Source organism: Ochotona princeps, chromosome 9 (assembly GCF_030435755.1).
Source record: "Ochotona princeps isolate mOchPri1 chromosome 9, mOchPri1.hap1, whole genome shotgun sequence".
NCBI classification, from domain to species: Eukaryota; Metazoa; Chordata; class Mammalia; order Lagomorpha; family Ochotonidae; genus Ochotona; species Ochotona princeps.
Genome location: NC_080840.1, coordinates 7,589,277 through 7,606,966, shown reverse-complemented (window position 1 = coordinate 7,606,966; position 17,690 = coordinate 7,589,277). Strand labels below are relative to the sequence as shown.

General features: G+C 46.4%; 1 protein-coding gene across 3 annotated transcripts in view; it reads right to left on the bottom strand.

The window, feature by feature from the left end:
• Window positions 1-1,832: 1,832 nt before the first annotated feature.
• Window positions 1,833-17,690, bottom strand: part of OC90 (otoconin 90) — a 28,904-nt gene continuing 13,046 nt past the window's right edge. Inside the window, exons 6-15 of one of the 3 annotated variants that reach the window (XM_058668363.1) lie at window positions 15,876-16,004; window positions 15,684-15,725; window positions 13,724-13,774; window positions 13,048-13,082; window positions 12,398-12,437; window positions 11,436-11,459; window positions 9,000-9,116; window positions 7,987-8,158; window positions 5,182-5,288; window positions 1,833-2,154 (exon numbers count right to left, since the gene is read on the bottom strand). In XM_058668363.1, the coding sequence (XP_058524346.1) occupies window positions 1,874-2,154; window positions 5,182-5,288; window positions 7,987-8,158; window positions 9,000-9,116; window positions 11,436-11,459; window positions 12,398-12,437; window positions 13,048-13,082; window positions 13,724-13,774; window positions 15,684-15,725; window positions 15,876-16,004 (998 nt within the window). In that variant the 3' untranslated portion in view covers window positions 1,833-1,873. Of the gene's footprint in view, window positions 2,155-5,181; window positions 5,289-7,986; window positions 8,159-8,999; window positions 9,117-11,435; window positions 11,501-12,397; window positions 12,438-13,034; window positions 13,083-13,723; window positions 13,775-15,683; window positions 15,726-15,875; window positions 16,005-17,690 lie in introns of all 3 variants that reach the window. The other 2 variants (XM_058668362.1, XM_004580838.2) reach the window with 2 other exon arrangements.

Below are 17,690 nucleotides of genomic sequence, written 5' to 3'. Positions count from 1 at the left end.
CTTTAGCATTTTAGTGGCTGTTGGTTGGTTGCCTAATGTTTGTCCTTAAGTCCTTGTCTGAAGGCTCCCTCTGGGCCTGGGAGCCCAAAGTTCTCCCACTGTGCAATGACAAAGAAGGAAATAGCATCCTGCCTAGATGTAATGACTGCTGGGAGTTGGACTTCACCTCGTGTGTGTGTGTGTGTGTGTGTGTGTGTGTGTGTACACGCGCACACACTTTCTTCTTCCCTTTTCTTTAGGATGGGATGACTTTGAAGTATGCGTCCTACTCTGGCTCCCAGGATCCTCTAAAGAATGTGCCCAGTTGCCCACAGGAATAATTGGTTTGATGGCATACACTTCACTGGGGCCTGTTCTTTCTTTGCTCATTTCTTTTGTCTTCTCACAGTGGTATCTCTTTGCTCTTCTTCATCCCCCAAATAAACTACTTGCTGTCGAGTTGTGTAAGAGCCCACTTCTGTGAGACCCCAAATTTTGGCTGTTGGTCAGTGCACATTGTTAAAAAGAACCCAAAGTGTGGGATTCATCCAAGGAAGCTCAATGCATGATGTCTTTAAAAAGGTGAAAATGATAGTAACACTTAGTTTGTCACCATGATTTTAATTTATTTCTGATGGTGTTCCCAGCTTCAGTGTATTTTCATGGCATTTAAAAGTCAGCACATATTGAACCCAGAATCTCCATTTGCCTGTGTGTCTGGGGAGCAGACAGAAGCTCAGTATCATATCCTTCAATGAAACGTGGTGAGAACAAGTGAATATACGTTCTGTTTGAAACACTGGGCTTCTGGCTGCGCACTGCCCTTTGCCAGGCTCACAGTAACCTGTGTCAGTGAGTGGATAGAATCTCAGGTTTCTACAATCATTATAGTATTAAAGTGTGTGTGTATCAGAGTGGGCATTTGTATCCCCCCAGCCTTCCAGTCACTGCAGTCAATCCAATGTGTTCTTTTTCTTATAAAGTCTAGGACACAGTGACTCTTCATGGTGCTTGTTGTAGCAGTCATTCATGTAGAGATAAGTGTGGCAAGGGTATGCTTATCGCAGATACAAGAAGAGCTGTCATCTCACAGCCAGGAATCACTGGTGGGTGATAAGTGACTTGTTCTCAGAAGCTGATGAAATACACTCCCTTCTTTTTGTTGTTGTTTTGTTTTGTTTTGTTTTTTTGTCTAACAGTTTTCAGAGATGAAGGAATGAGGAATGTTTTGTTTTTTATTTTCATTGCCTCTGTTTTGGCTTCACAAACTGTTGATGCTCTAGCATCTAGCAAGCATTTCTTAAAAGTAACACTAACAAGGCCCAACATGGAAGCCTGGTGGCTAAAGTCCTCGTCTTGCATGCACCAGGATCCCATGTGGGTACTGGTTTTAATTCCGGCAGCCCCACTTCCCATCCAGCTCCCTGCTTGTGGCCTAGGAAAACAGTCAAGGATGGTCCAAAGCCTTGGGACCCTGCGCCCATGTGGGAGACACAGAAGAAGTTCCTGGCTCCTGGCTTTAGACTGGCTCAGCTCTGGCCATTGTGGCTGCTTGGGGAGTGACTCATCGGACGAAGGATCTTCCTCTATCTCTCTCCTCCTCTTTGTATAACTAACTTTCTGCTAAAAAAAATTAATCTTTTAAAGAAAAAAAGTAACAGACATGTTGATGGGAGCATTTATTGTGCACAACAGTGGGTATATAGTTGCCTATGCACATATGAGTTGACAAGCATCACAACTGCATGTGGGCAGGGTTCTCACTGCCTCGGTTGCCTGTGAGCCTCTGAGGCCCCAACCGACAGACAGGCTGAGGGTCAACACAAGTAAGGCAGAGAAGGGGCCGGGCTACAGGCTATGCTTGTCATGCTCTGGGAATCTAGCTTTCAAGGAGTCATGGAGTCACCAGGGGACCAAGGGACTTCCTCAGGAATCTTCTGGCTCTTCTTGGGCCCTCCTTGTGGGATGTGGCCTCCTCGCTGTTCTCTTCAGAGCTGGAGCCCAGGGGTGAGGCTGCAGGCCCTCCTTGCATGCTATCACAGGACACCTGCATGCCCTGGCATTCTTGCCTGTCTGTCGATTTGAGGCTTTGGTTAAAAGAGGCAGAGGCCATGCACTCAGCAGCCACCTGGTCACAGGCGCACAGCAGCTTCTGGCACAGGCTATGTCCAGCACCTTAGGGCGCAAGAGCAGAGAAGTAGCAGACATGAAACGGTGTAGGAAGGCACATGAGGGCCACGGCAGCCACCTGACCACCCCTCCAGCTATGCCCCCTTCACAGCACCTTCTCTTCCTTCCTGGCTCGTGGCATCTGCATCTGGCATGCTCTCTGCTGGTAGGAGTCCCTCTTGCTCTTCCAGCTGAGAGGCTCCCTCTGAAACTCCTGTCCTCAGCTCCCCCCTCTGGTGACCTCCCTGACTTGTTTGACAAAACTAGCATGTCTGTTCTTCCCGGAAGCTCTCCTGAGCCTCTCTGCTTATATAAGATGTCTCTTCTATGAGCCTCCTTACAGCCCCGTGCTATGCTGTGGTCACACAGGTTGAGGTAGCACAGTGGATGTTGCTTACTCAGCTTGCCCCTTGGCTCTGTGGTTGCCTAGAGACCTTCAATGCTGTCCCAGCACCTCACCCATCCTTGGGAAATATTTCTCATGTTAATGTTCATGAAATATTTTTTTGGTCTAAACTGTTAATTTGCACTTTTCTGAGCCTGCATACTCAACTGTCAAATGGAAATTCTCTCTATCCTGTTTTAATATTGACTGATAAAACACAAGAGGAGCAGTTAAACTTGAATTGGCTGAGAGTACTTCAGCAAGTTCTTGCAAATGGAAAGGAAGCTTTGTTCCAGGGCATGAAAATTGAAATCCATGCATATGTGAAGTCTTCAAAAAGCTCATAAAGAAGTATATAATTAAAAGCATGCATGCTTTGAACAATTTTTTGCACACAACTAAAATGTTTTAGTTTTTCTAAGAACCTTCATATGCCTGAAAATATATCTTCTTTGGATATACTTTAAAAATTTTATACATATATATGTATATATGCATACATACATATATATACACACAATATATATAAACATATATATAGTTTATCCAAAATGTAAACTCAGTTGAGTTTCATATATTTTTATATTAGCTATATCTGAAAAACCTGCTTTATTTCTTTAATGCATAAGTTGTGCATAGTTGGAGTAGTTGGAGTGATGTGACTCAGTGAAAATAATGTATTACAAAGTATTACAAAGTGGTAGACACAGATCAGCTTTTTGTAAATACTTAGATGGATGTGGTTTTCAATGATGCTAAGTCTTTTTAAAAACCTATTCCCACCATGAAGGGCCCCTCAGTGATATTTTTTCTGATTGTTAACCACACAGACCCTCCATGCCTTCTGATTTCCACAACAGCATCAGATATGGAGGTTGCATTTTAGTTTCAGGAAGTGGGAGAAGCAGTGGGGTACAGTGAGAGAGGTAAGGCAGTGTGAAGACATGGATAGGTCATGATCCCTGGAGCAACTTTGTCCTACCCCTCTCTCAGGGCCAATAAAGCCCAGGCCAAAATGCACTCAATCCTCAGTAGCCACCCAAAGGCCCCTGAGAAGGACACTGCTCATGGCTCCCCGAAGGTAGGCTCTAGTGCTCCTAGGAAAGCAGTCCCTAGGAGTTCCTGGGTAGGAAATGGAGGGAGGAGAATGTGCTTCCAGGTGAGACCTCCTGGCCTGATGTGGCATCAGTGCCTCCTGACATCATGTGACAACACTATCAGGCTGACTATGTCACTCACATGCTCCGGACGCACTGTGAGTTTATCCTCCCCCGTGGTACATGCTCTGAACAGGTCAGTCTTTATACACAGGTGCTTTGGATTAATGCTTTGGTCCCTGTCTCTTCCCAGCTTTTACTTCGGACCACTAGTATCCCCCAGGCTGCAGTTAAGAACTATGTTTGTTTTTCCCCTGAGATGCCTGGCATTTCCAAAACACCATGGTCTTCCTCTTTTCCCTTGGGACAGCCACACCCAACTGGGTCATCCAGGAACTGTTCACCTTTTGTCAAATTGCCCCTCTTCTGACTTCTCCAAATACCTTTCTGTCATATTGCAGACTCCCTGGCACCTGGACTACCTGTTCTTTCTTGGCACATGACGCTAGCATGATCTCTCTACTGGCCGTCTTCTCTCCCAGTTGTGAGTGATTTGACACAAGGACGGTGGACATCCATTGCTCTTCTGGATGCTGATGAAAGTTTGTTGTTAAATGCATAGCTGAATGGATGAGTGAATGAGTGCCATGTGAGCAGACCATTGCTAGGCAAGAGCCAGGCATCCCTCAAGCAAGGCAAGTGGCTTTAAAACAAAAAGGGTGGGGGAGGAATCCCAAGAGGCTCATGTGAATTTCTGGGGCTTCAATTTCCTTTCAGCTGTAGGCAGAACACTCTGCTGACATGGATGAAGGCATGGCGTCAGAGGTTGACAGGGCCAGGCCTAAAGCATGCCTGGATTTGCTGTCAGACGGACTGCCCACTTGAGTGGGACACTTGCCTGGCATAAGAGGGTGGAGGAAGCAGTTGGCAGACCAGCCTTTGCCTGAAATCTTGAACCCTGGCCTCTGCCACCAGGAGTGCAACTGAGCACCCAGCTTGCCTTTCAGCCAGAACCATTCCCGGGTTCTCCAGGAATTCACAGACAATCTCAACGGGGAAAAGGGTTCTACTTCTTAGGAAAAGAAGAACACATTAAAAACCCACTGGAATAGTTTTACAGGTCAGTTCCGGGTCTCAGACAACAAGTGTTTATAGTCCAGCTGCCCATTCTACCACTTAAACATCTGCCTGTGTGATTTGGGGCCTCAGGTAACTCCCCTATAAAGGAGGAAGAGCAACAGTGCTCATGGGATTATTGTGAAGTTGAGCTGTGCCATGGGTCTGTAGGTCTGAGAAGCATGGATTACATGCTCAGTAAAGGTGGGCTGGTGACAGTATTCCCAACCTGTTCTAAGTGATGTTGTGACCTTTGGCGACACAGTCTCCTGAAACTGCAGCATCACAATAGGTATAGCAGCCTGTACCTCATGTTCCAAGAGCATGATGGCCTGTGCATAGGAAGAAGAGCCTGGAAAAGCACCTGCATGCATCAGCTGCTGGGTACTTGGCTGGAGGAAGCAACAACTGCCCAAAGAGGTGAACAGCACTTACACTTGGGGATGTGATCCACGCACATCACCGCTGACTGGGAAAGCCTCTCCGGCAGGCAGCCCAGCCTTCTCATCTGCTCCAGGCAGCAGTGATGGGATAAACAGCACCTAAGGTGGAGAAGACGCTTTACTGCCCAGAGTTCCAGATGCTCCAGGATGTCCCTTCCCATCCCATAACCCATCAAGACCTCCCCTCAACTTCCTGTAGTCTCAAGAGAGTGCAGTGCCTTCTTATCAGTGCACGCAAGACTGATTCATGCACACCTAGGGCTGTCTTGCATGCTTGCTCAGGTTCTGTAAGGCATAAAGCACTATACATAGGGCTGCATCTTGTTCCCATCCAGCTCCCTGCTTGTGGCCTGGGAGAGCAGTCGAGGACGGCCCAAAGCCTTGGGACCCTGCACCCATGCGGGAGACCCAGAAGAGGTTCCTGGTTCCCAGCTTCGGATCAGCACAGAACCGGCCGCTGTGGTCACTTGGGGAGTGAATCACTTGGGGAGTGGACGGAAGATCTTGCTCTCTGTCTCTCCTCCTCTCTGTATATCTGACTTTGTAATAAAATAAATAAATAAAAATAAAATAAAATGTTCCTTGTATTTTTGTGATGACTAATGATGACAACGATGTGAAATGTACAAATTTGGTATACTAACAGAGAAATGAATCATCTTGAGGAAGGGGTACCCCTTTCCAGTTTACACAGAGGTTCCATATGAGTTGGCACTGACCTCATTTTCTCCAACCTTTTACAGAGTCAAACAGTAAATCTCCACCAAATGGTATACGACTTTGTCCTAGCCTTTAAAGAGAGGAGAGTCACTCTCCTGAGCATTAATGAAGAGCTATGTCTGGTCAAGTGTCCAGCAACTGGCAGAACCTCAGTGCAGAGGAGGTAATGAATCAGCAGCCTGCCTTTGAGGTCCACTTTTCAAGGCCCAATCTAGTTTCACAGCCTCAGCATCAGCCCTGGCCACATGGATGTTCTTAGACCATAGCCAACAGGCAGCTGCAAGTGCCCCCTAAATCCACGCTTCCCTGCCCTCACACACTGCCTGCTCCACATACAGCACAGGTGGAACTGAGTCCCCAACTCTTGCAGCTTCTCCCTCCAGACCTTGCTGTCTGCAGCTGGGGGAGCCACCTGGTGATGGCTGGTGAGCTCAATATCTGCCTTGTTTGGCAGTTACTACAGAAGAGCTGGCAATCTCATGTGTACATTCGGCATGGTTGGGTGAGAGTGACAGTTAATTTAATACTATCCGGAGTCAGTGATTCAGAAATCATATATATATATTTGTAGCACTCTTAATAATCACGTAATAACCTATAATGTACAGTAGACATGAGGTTTAAAGTATGTCTATGGAGAAAATTACATCAGCTTATCTAATTCTTTCTGGTTGACAGTTTCCTGTTTGATTTTTAGATTTTCAGTTTCTTCCTGAGAGCATGAAAGAAACCATTTCCTGTCTGAGTTGCCGAGCTGTTCATGTTTTGTTTTGTTGAAGTTGGTTAATCATCAGGACCCACCATTGTATCATCTCCTCCTTCTTCCCCTGGCACTCAGCAGTGCACAGTGGCTGCTGCTGGCTACATTCCTATCTTTAGTCTGTATCACTGAATGCTATGGACACAGGAGTCTTGACACTGAATACCTCTTTGTCTTGAAGAACAGACACCATATTGGCTGAACTACTTAGTATAAATACACCTAGATTCTACAGCGTGATTTAATGCTTGATATTATTAACATTCTTTGGTGGCAGGTTGCTTTTGAAGGTTGCCTGTGCAGCACAGCCTGATGCCTCTCACTGAAAGCCTGGAGAGCAGGAATTCAGGGGCCAGGGTGCTGTGGTGGAGTTGGAGGCAGAGAAACACAGCCTCCAGACAGCATCTGCCCCAGCTGCTCGGCTCTGCGTTCCTGCCGTGACTGTGTCTCTTGTGTTAGATGTCAGCTTCATCTACAGTTTTGGTTTGACTTTCACAACGTCACCATATAAGAACATATTCTTATATATACATGTGTATATACACATATACACATATACGTAGGTATATATACATATGTGCATATGCATGTATATATGTATATATTCACATACACACATGCCTTTGAATGTAGATCCCTCAACTGGCTGTGGACTGCAACATTCTCCACATGAGATCAGTCCTTATACTTGATCAAGTCCACTACTTTCAGAATGTTTCTCAAACTTAGATTGAGGCCTCCACAGCTTCCTATTTGCCCAGCATAACAGGTTACATGGGGTGACGTTTTTGTTGTCCATTTGTCCCATTATAGGAGACCCTGTTGCATACAAGCACCTTGGTTCCTTTAGGTTTGTTTAGTTTTAATAACATTTATAACTAGCAAAGTGCCTGGACAGAGCAAACAATGAAGAAACATGGGTCTTAATATCTAAGTGAATAAATATATTAATGAATGTGTGAGGTTAAGTGAAAATTTTTCTGGGTGGCAGATTAAAAAATAGCAGTTGGAAGTTGTGGAGGGGCTAATTTCATTGTGGCCTCCTGTAGGACATACCAAGTAGATACTCCACTTTTTAAAGTTGATCTTTACAAAACAGGCTCTGCATCTGGAGTTCCTTTACAGATCAGTGGGGGCACTGCTTGTGATTATGCCAAAGGGGCTCTAGGCTCCAACATGTCTGGCTCTGCCTCTCCCAGCTGTTGGTTAAGCTGAAGTGATGTCAGCGTAGAGGAGGATTCTTATTCTCAGACGCAGGAAATGTCAGCACTACTCACCAATGCCTCCTTGCCTGCCCCTCCCCACCCCAGGCCATACCTGTCCAGAGCATCCCTGGGTTCGCCTCTTCCTGCTTGTCCACAGTAACAGCCATAAGACTCAAATTCTTCTGGGCACCGGGATGTCAGGCAAAAGAGCATCTCTCCAAGCTGTGGCATCACCAATGTGTTGTGCCCACTTCCCGGATGGAGGAAAGTGAGTCTGTCACAGGCTGAAGGGCAACAGGGACTCTCGTGAGGGCAAAACTATGTCCATCAGATGAAAGCAGTGTCCCAGGTTGTAGGAGGCCAACTCTGGGACCTGCCAGAAATCCCTATGTCTTACTCTTTGGGTCAACATTTTTTATGGGAAAACTAGGTTGGATTCATTCCACTGTCTGAGATGCAATGACTTTTAGAGAGCAAGTCTTTCTCTTCCTTTGCAGACTCCTTACCAGATCTCCGTTAAGGGGATAAAGACTGAAGATGCTGTTCAGGTCATGTTAATTACAGGTCATTGCCCCAGATGTTGGGGACAGGAAGAGGGAGTCCTGTCCTCCTAGCATTCACACACGTGGCTGACATTGACACTCAGAGATCTTGGTTTCCCATCTCTGTCTGTCCAGGTCTCCCCTTTTCCTACTCTTCCCTCTGCTTGTAATGCTCAGATGCTGAATACTACATGTTGGACATGATGGAGGGTAAGCCGAGATATTCACACAGTCTTCTATTGTATCCCTCTTCCTATGAGTTCTTATAGGAACAGGGCCTTAGGTAAAGTTTCAGACCCAGGAGAAATAAGGGAAATGATTATGATGACTCTGTTCCCTTGTGGGCTAGTAAGGTCTAGGAGACAACAAGGTCAAGGGATCAGAGATTTGGCTCTTCTCATAGGTTCAGCCTCACATTAGCTGAGCGACAACACAAGTCATGGCCCCTCTGAGCCTTGAGGTGCTCATCCCTGAAGTCACAGCAACAGGATAAGGTACCATCAAGTGCTTTGCCAACAACCTAACCACAGGTTCCCAAGAACAGAGAAGACAAACACTCCTCAAACTGCTTGCATCTGCTCACCTTTTCCAGTGGTCTCCTCAGGGCTGCTTTCAACAGATGACATCACCAACCCCACAGATCGAGCACCAGCAGAACTGAGAGCTATATTTTTTACTGTAGCAAAAATCTCTGCAGATTCTGAAAATGTACAGGTTAATTGTTGAGCTGCAGGGTGCCTATAAGGAGAGACCTGCAGGCGGACAGATGGACACATCGTTGAGGCCATGTGCAGGTGGATACTCAGACACAACGCATGAGGAGAGTGTGACTCAAACTGGGATTGCAGATATCAAGGGATATTTTCAGAAATCAATGGGTTTGTTTTGCTGACACTGCCCAAATTTTCTATGACAGCATTAACACTGACATGAGCCTATGCTGGACCATCTGGAAGCATGTCACAGATAACAATGTTCACAGCCTTCCAGGTGTGTGTGGGAGCATCAGATTTATTACTATGCCCCTGCCAACTGAGGCCTCTCTAAGTGCTCATTGCAAATGAAGAGGTAAGAAACAATGGTGGCTGGAGCAGGTGTTTAACTCAGCAGTTATAACTCCAGCTAAGCTGAATCCTACATCATAATACCTAGATTGAGTTCCCAGCTCTGGTTTCTGACTCCAGTTGTATGCTAGCACACACTCTGGGAGGCAGCGAGGCAGCGGAAAGATCTGGATTGCTCCAACTCCTGACTCAGGTCCTGTCCCATTTTAGGTCACTGCAGCATTTGGGGAGTGTCCAGTCAATGGGAATGCTCGTTCTGTCTATCTCCTCTTCTCTCTCTCTCTCTCTCTGCCTCTCAAAAATAAACAAATTTAAAGTGTGGTGGGGACATTAAGGCAACTCCTAGTGCACAACAATGTAAGTGAGCAAAGCTCTTCCTCAGATCTCTGTATCTCCTGGCTCAAGTGTTGCCCCAGCTTCTCATCATAATCAAAGTTAAGTGCAAGGTCTGATCTCCCTTCTTCATCATGTCATCCCTAACAGGCTTCCTAGCTGTCTCTGAATCTCCTCTGTCCTGGCGCATCAGCTCTACCTACCCGCTGGAGATGAGCAGTCTGTGGGAAGGAAAGGAGAGGGAGCAGGGGTAGGCTCAGCGTTACCCATCTGCTGACTTGGCTCAGCATCCAGAGCACCAGGTAAGGCCAGGGCGTCTTGGTGTCATGGAGCTTCAGTCTTGCCCCAGATCCACCATACTGGTTTGCTACATGCATCTGGTCTTCTTTCTGCTCAATGATCAGGTTCCAACGGTACCAAAGTCCTGTTGGAATCTAATCTCTTAGGTTGGCGTCTAATCTAGTTTTCTCATCCCATGGATAGAAACCGGCTAACTGGGTTGCTTATAACATGCTCTGATCTTCTGGAAACTCATCAAGTTAGGATAATAAACTGGAAAGATTTAGAGTTTAAGGGTTTTGAGTGTGATGTTTAGCCCAGCTTCATAGTAGATCTGTAACCTTGGACAAACAAAGGCTGTCTACATTGTGCTAGCTCTGCTTGCAAAAACAGATTCTCGGCACTTTTTTTGTGTGTCTGTGAGCAGTCAATCTAGCCAAATACCCAGCAATGGGAAAACAGTCACAATAACCCATCTTATATGTACATTGAATGTAGAATATCTGTACCTTGAATCCAAGGGTAAAGCATTCTAGGTGGAAAATTCTTTTAGTACATGGAGAATTCCAGAAGCACAACACCTGTTCCCTGTTGAGTTAGCCAAAGCCCTTTCTGCTGGAGGAAAACCTTGCTCAATCACTGGTATGAATCCAGTTTCTGATCCCCACACCCCACATCTGAAGGCATCTGCTGTTACTCCCCCATCTGGACCAGCTGCCCCACTGGGGAACAAATTCCAGCCTTCCCATGCTGAGGTCATAGTGCTCCCCAACAATGGTCAGCCCAGACCTTAGCCATGTCATATTTTGCACTGATGGTGCACTTCTGAAAATTCAGTCAAGAACTGGGAATTTAGGTTGGACTCAGAGTTTCCAAAGTGAGGGGCCAGCCCCACCCAGAGACTCATAGCACCACTATTGATTTTCATCAGAAGACAGATGGGGAAAAAGAGCTACTTTTAAAATTTTAAATGCATGGACATCTTTTCTCATTTTAATTTTTAAAGATCTATTTATTTATTTGACAAGCAGGATGGGATACAAGGAACTTCTGGGAAAAAAGTTTATCTGTACTGAACATGAGTAGGTTTTCTTCTTATCAACATCCCCATATAATACAATATCACACCTCTTTACATTACCTTAGGTATTATGCAGAATCCAGAATGAGCAAAAGTATACAGAGAAAAGTGCTTAGGTTACATGCAAATACTATGCCGTTTGATAGGAGATTTTAGCATTGTGGATTAGGGTATCTGCAGGGATACCCTATGGAGCCCACCTGATTCCATAAGCACACTGGGGATAATGAGAAGGCAGGGGTGAAAAGCTGAGTGTGCTTACCTGGAGGAGGAGTAGCCTTGCTTTCTGTGTCCTTGCTGTCTTGGCCTGAATCAGTCCCAAAAAGAAGAAAAATAGGGTAAGTAGTGTGAGCCCTGGCCTGGCCTGTCTTGCTCTCTAGCAGTGCCTTCCCTCTCACTGGACACAGGAAGCCCCCAGCCCGTCGTGCCACCATGGTCTGTCTCCACAGAATTGTGTGTGAAGCTGCTGGCTCTGGAATTCCAGAAACTACTAAGCTTGTTTCTCTGTGCAATGAGTTATGTGGTTGTTATTGTGCGCCTGATATAGCAGGAGGGCTTCTGGTGTGAAGTGACCTAATAGCAACCTTGTGACTTAGTTATGCTCACCCTCAGTCAGAGATGAGGAAGAGGATAAGCAGGGAAGTTAGGTCACTTCCCCAAGGACACAAAGCTGGACAGCAGCACATTCAGAGCCAGCCTGGCTGAAGACTTAACACACTTCACCACGATGCCAGACTATTACATCACCACTGGTTGGATGGCCAAAAGCTAGATACGGTGACTTGAAAATGCTTTGGAAAGAAAGAAACTGCCTTAAATTCATAGGGCCCCTAGATCAAGTCCATGGTAGTAGAAATGAAAATCAGGCTATGAGGTTTCCTGATGTGAATACAAATGCTCCAACAATGAGTAAAATTCAAGATCATTCTAAACAAGGGCAAACCATTCTCTTTCAAAGCAAAATTGACAGCCTTAGAACCCCTGGGGCAGATGCCTCTGCCTCCCACAGCTTCTCTTCTATCTGCAAAATGGGGATAAGAATGGGTTTCTTTGGCCTGGCATGATGGTTCAGTGGCTAAATCCTTGCCTTGCACATGGCAGGATCCCATATGAGCACTGGTTCATATCCTGGCTGCTCCACTTCCCATCCAACTCCCTGTTTGTAGCCTTGGAATGCAGTAGAGGATGGCCCCAAACCTTGGGACCTGCACCCGTGTGGGAGACCCCAGATAAGCTCCTGGGTCCTGGCTTCAGTTTGGCTTAGCTCCAGCCATTGTGGTTACTTGGGAAGTGAACCAGCAGACAGAATGTCTTTCTCTCTGTCTCCCCCTCTGTCTGTAAAACTACCTCTCAAATATAAACAAAACAAAACTTTTTAGAAAAAAAGAACTGACTTCTTAGAACCATGGAGTAATAACTGAGCCCGTGTAAGAGGTGTGGAATGTGCTGCCACATGGAAGGTCCTCCTCAATGTCACTGCCCATTAACTGCAATCTAATCTTAGTCATCGGTAAATAATTGTCAAATATACGTAGACTGATTAGTCAAAGACCTGTGGTTGCTGGTCACCACCTGCAAAGTGAACAGATAATTCTGCTGATGCAATGTTGGCCTAGATATGTTGGGGAAGGACACTGTTTACCAGGAGTTACCATGGAATAATGAGACAAGAATAGCCTCACTGAGTCCGCTGGAATTTTTAATCTCCTTGAGCCTCTGTTTCCTACATGTTCTCTAAAATAGTATCATAATATCTCCTCCAGCCCCTGTCCAGAGTGATCTTCAAAACTGGATAAAAATGTATAGACGGCATCTCTCCATTGCATCCCACACTATATGCTTCCAATGTGCCTCTGCTTACTTGGGCCCAAGACAGTGGTCAGTCTGTTAGCTCTGGTCTTAGCAGCCACTGTGAAAAGAAAAGCACCCAACTTCAGTTCCCCCACCCAGTTTGGAGTTGAAGTCAATCAGAGTTCCTCTCATCTGTGGATTCAGGATTGGGGTCTAACACTTAAAATATAAGGCCAGGAGCATTGTGAGCAAGGAATAAGGCTTTATGGGGGTGTCTAAGTAGGTCCTTACTCAGTGAGCCCAGATTACGGCAGCACATGTGTTGGGATAAAGCAACAGTGAAGAGCCACTGTGTCTCCATAAGGAATCAGTCCTCACAGTAAGGCTATTTCACAGGTGTTCAGGCTGGAAATAGAACAAAAGCCTGGCATCACTGGGATTCAGAGAGAAACAACACACTTTCCAGGACCCTGGTGGCCTGCAGAGTGATCTCCTGAGGAGTCATTTGCAAAGATTAGGATGTGTAGACAAGTGGCATATATATACACAGAATCAATTCTATGAGAATGCCAGGCAGGGGACATCTTAGTGGAGTTGATGCTTGGTTATAGAACAATCAGAACATGGGTGTGTGGGCCACCAGCCAGCCCCACTGGGGATGGCCCAGTCAGGACATGGGCATGTGGGCCACCAGCCAGCCCCATTGGGAATGGCCCAGTAAGAAAATGACTTGGTTCTACCCCAACTCTTTTAACTCACCTTCTCCTGAGAGAGCTGTCAGGCTGATATCTGTGGGCTCCACAGGAGACTCTGGAAACAGAGAGACCCCAGATGACCAGTGTGGCACAGGGCCAACACCAGGCACAGGATCTAAAGGAACAGTTGGCAGGCCACCAGACCAAGGCAGAAAGCAGGACCTGTCCATGTGCCCACCAGAGGAGCGACTCATTTCTCCTCTCCTTCCCAGAACATAGACCCCACTTCTGGGGTCTGATTGAGGAAGTGGACACTTCTGGACACGGACAAAAGGCAATGAAGGGGTTGTAAACTACAAGTTTCCCACCTTGAGAAAACCCCAGTTCCAAGGGGAGGAAAGATGGAAGAGTGGAAAAGAGCAAACTCGAGAGGGGGCAGTGGGGAGCGCTTAGAGAAACATGAGGCACACACACATACACCGGCACCCTCACATTTCTATTCTCCACATGCACACTTACATATATGCCTTACACACATCATCTTACACACACACGTGCATATACACTTTCACAGTCACACATGCCCTGAGTGTGCACACACACATACACACACACACTCTTTTGCATACCCATGCACCCATATCTACACACACACACCTTCACATTCACACACACACACCCCTCTACACACATACATACATATGGAACCATCTACACATTCCCTAAGTATACACTCATATGAACCACAATGCCCATACTCGCAGACACACACACACACACACAGTCTTCCTCATAAGAAGATATTGCATGATTGACTGTGGCAGTGAGATCCCAGCACCAAAAGAGGAGGGGTAACTTTGTTGAGGCACAGCTTGAATTTGTACCTTGGACTTGTGATGCATAGGTACCCAAAGAACCTGAGACTGAGAAATTGTAGAAACTTCAGTGAATAAGGAATGAAGTCATAGAAGTGTCTCTCACATGTTCATAAGCTCTGTATTATCGAATAAGAATGATGCTTTGCTGATTTTGCTGGGGCAGTTACTAAGATGCCATTCTGCCCTGGATAGAGTTGTAAGAAAACAACCTCTCTTTCAAGGTCTCCCTCTAAATCCAGGGTACACACACACACACACACACACACCCCTTCATATTCAAATATGCCTACACACCCCTCACACACGACTATTCATGCACACACACATACACACACGCCCTCCATTCTCTTACATACAGATGTCTATACAACCCACACAAGCATGCTCACATCTATATATACACACACCCATGCACATAAACCTCCAAAACTCCCTCCACGTCCAAACATGTGGAGTTATACATATGCACATTCATACACACCTACATTTCCAACCCCCTGGGGGGTGGACCAGTCAGAATGTGGGTCTGTGGCCACCAAGCAACTCCATTGGGGGTGGCCGAGTCAAAACACACCCATGTTCAAGCTTACACATACACCAATGCTCCCCCTCACACAAGCACAATCATACACATACTGATGCACACACACTTCTGCACATAACCCTCCACACTCATGCATACACACTCATCCTCCTGTTGTGGCTCAAGGGAACACATGAAGGACAAGGAGTGGGTGATGAGGGGAAGCAGCAGGCTTGCTTCTGGGACCCACAGTAATGGGAGCTTAGTTGCCTAGAGGGCCCTGATGTCTGACCCCTAGCTCCTGTTTGGCCACAACTCCTGGTAGGATATAGGAAGGACAGAGAAAGCTATTGGGATCTACATCCCAAATCCACACTCATTTGTGTACCAAGGGGCAGGATCCACACTGATGCGATGCGATGTTTCATGTTTGGCTGTAGTAATAGCAATCCCACTCCAGACCAAGGAGGCAAGGGCATGTCCAATGCTGGGGCTCACCCCAGCTTCCAAGAGGCAGGCCCAGAGGAGGCAGGGGCATGTCCACAGAACCCCCACATCATCCATCACCCACCCTCCCATCACCTTTGCAATCCCAGTGACAGCCAGTTTCCAGGAGGCCTCACCTCTGGGCAGAAGCGTTAGCAGCTCCTTTCTGCTGGTTGTCTCTGTGAGGAAAGCACATAGGAAGTGTTTTTAGAGCAGTGGGCTTGGTGGACAGTGTGAAGGTTCCACATGTGGACTGTGAAGATAGCATCTATGGTCTCCATCCTAGCTCTTGTCTCAATTGTGTCAATGCAAGATCCAGACCTTCTTACCTGGAGTCTGAGCCAGGCAGAAGGAAGAATCCAGAAGGTTCATGGAAGAGTTGATGCCAGACTGAGCCAAGCACTCTATGGCGGTCTTGTCACAGGTACACAGTAGATGCTCACAAGGGTCCTTGGACTCTGCCCAGAGAAAGGGAAGCATGGGTTAGAAAGATCTCCCTTGGAATCCCAAGGGGTTATGCTAGCTCCAATACAGCTTCTGATCAGCTCTTTGAAAATCCTACTCCACTTGCCCATTTCTTCAAGTCAGTCATGTCAGCGTCATCTCATCAGTTTTGTGGGCCCCACTCACTTTCTGTCCCCTCAGTCCCTGTATCTCCACTTTTGGCATATTTAGAGTTTGACCATGTCATCCCTCTCCACTTTGTCATGCTAGCCAAGTCTCCATCACAACTGGACAGGTCTGAGTGTCCCTGCCTTCTTCCTTGTTGTGCAGTGTAGTCTCCTGGGAGCATGCAGGAGCAAAATAACCTTTGAAACATCATGGTCAAGCTCTTCTCTTCAAAACACTCCAGTGCCTTCCCATCACAGGACTGCTCCCCATTCGAGTTCTTTCTGACCCCTAACCATCACTTATTTCTACCTCTCTGTCCACATTGTGCCTCTGTGGACCCTTAAAGGATCCCAGTATTCTCTGCTGCTCTGCCAGGTAGCAACAAAGGTCCCTTCCTACCTCTTCTGCAAGACTTTGCTCAACTCTCATCTTCTCAGAGAGGTTCCTGGACCTTCCTGTGTAAATGAGAGCCTCCATCCTAGTCCTGCTTATGCCTTTTGTCCGCTGTATTTTTGTCCACAGCTTTTGTCACCAGCAGGCACACATCTCCTTTATGTATGACTCTGTCAGTGTCTGGCAATCCAAAGGACAGCGCAGAAGGTGAGGGTGTCCCCAGAACTGGCACAATGACCTCACACTGGTGTCTTGCTCAACACAGACCTGGTGAGTGAATGAGTGAATCCTTTTTCCCATGCATACTGTGCACTCCACCAATGGTTCACACTCTGTGCCCCATCTCGCTGGTTCCCTGATGTTCCATATCTCCATATCCCATCCAATTCATGTTAGCTGGACCTGGAATTAGATGGACCTAGGGTCTAATGCTATCTCTGACTCTTAGTGTCCAGTGGCTTTGCAAAATTATTTAGTTTCCTTTCTTTGTCTGAAAACAATAGCAATAGTCCCATCTATTAGGGTGGCGGGAAAGAGTTGCACTGCTTTGTGTAAATTCCATGACACATAGGAGGCATGTACACAAGATGACTCTAATAAAGTGCCCAGACACAATGTGTTCCCACTTCATTCTAAGCCTTTCTTAGGGATGTGAAAATAATGTGGGTAGCCGAAATCTGAGCCCAGGTACATTTTGCGCTACATAGCACCACTGTCACTACCAGATGCCTCATCACTACTCCTGTACCTATGTCCATCTCTGATGTCTTAAGACTGTCAGTTGCTGTGACAACCATTTTTTACAACCATCACTTAATTAAGTTTTCTCCATAAGTCTCCAGAATAGGTACTGTCCCATACACTTTGATGTTTGTGGGAGTTAAGCATCTGCCTCCAATGTTACAGAATGCACAAGAAGAAAACAAATACTGCTTTACCAGTCTTCGGAGTTCCTCATGTGAAAACTGTCAGCTATATCTGCACTCCCATGTTGACAGCAGCCTGTTCACAACAGCCAAGGAATGAAAATCATCTAAGTCTCCATTTCCTGAGAGAGGACATAGACACCGTGGCACATAGTCACAGTGGAATACTACTCAGCCACGGAAAGGATGAAGTCTTGCCATCCTCAACAGCAT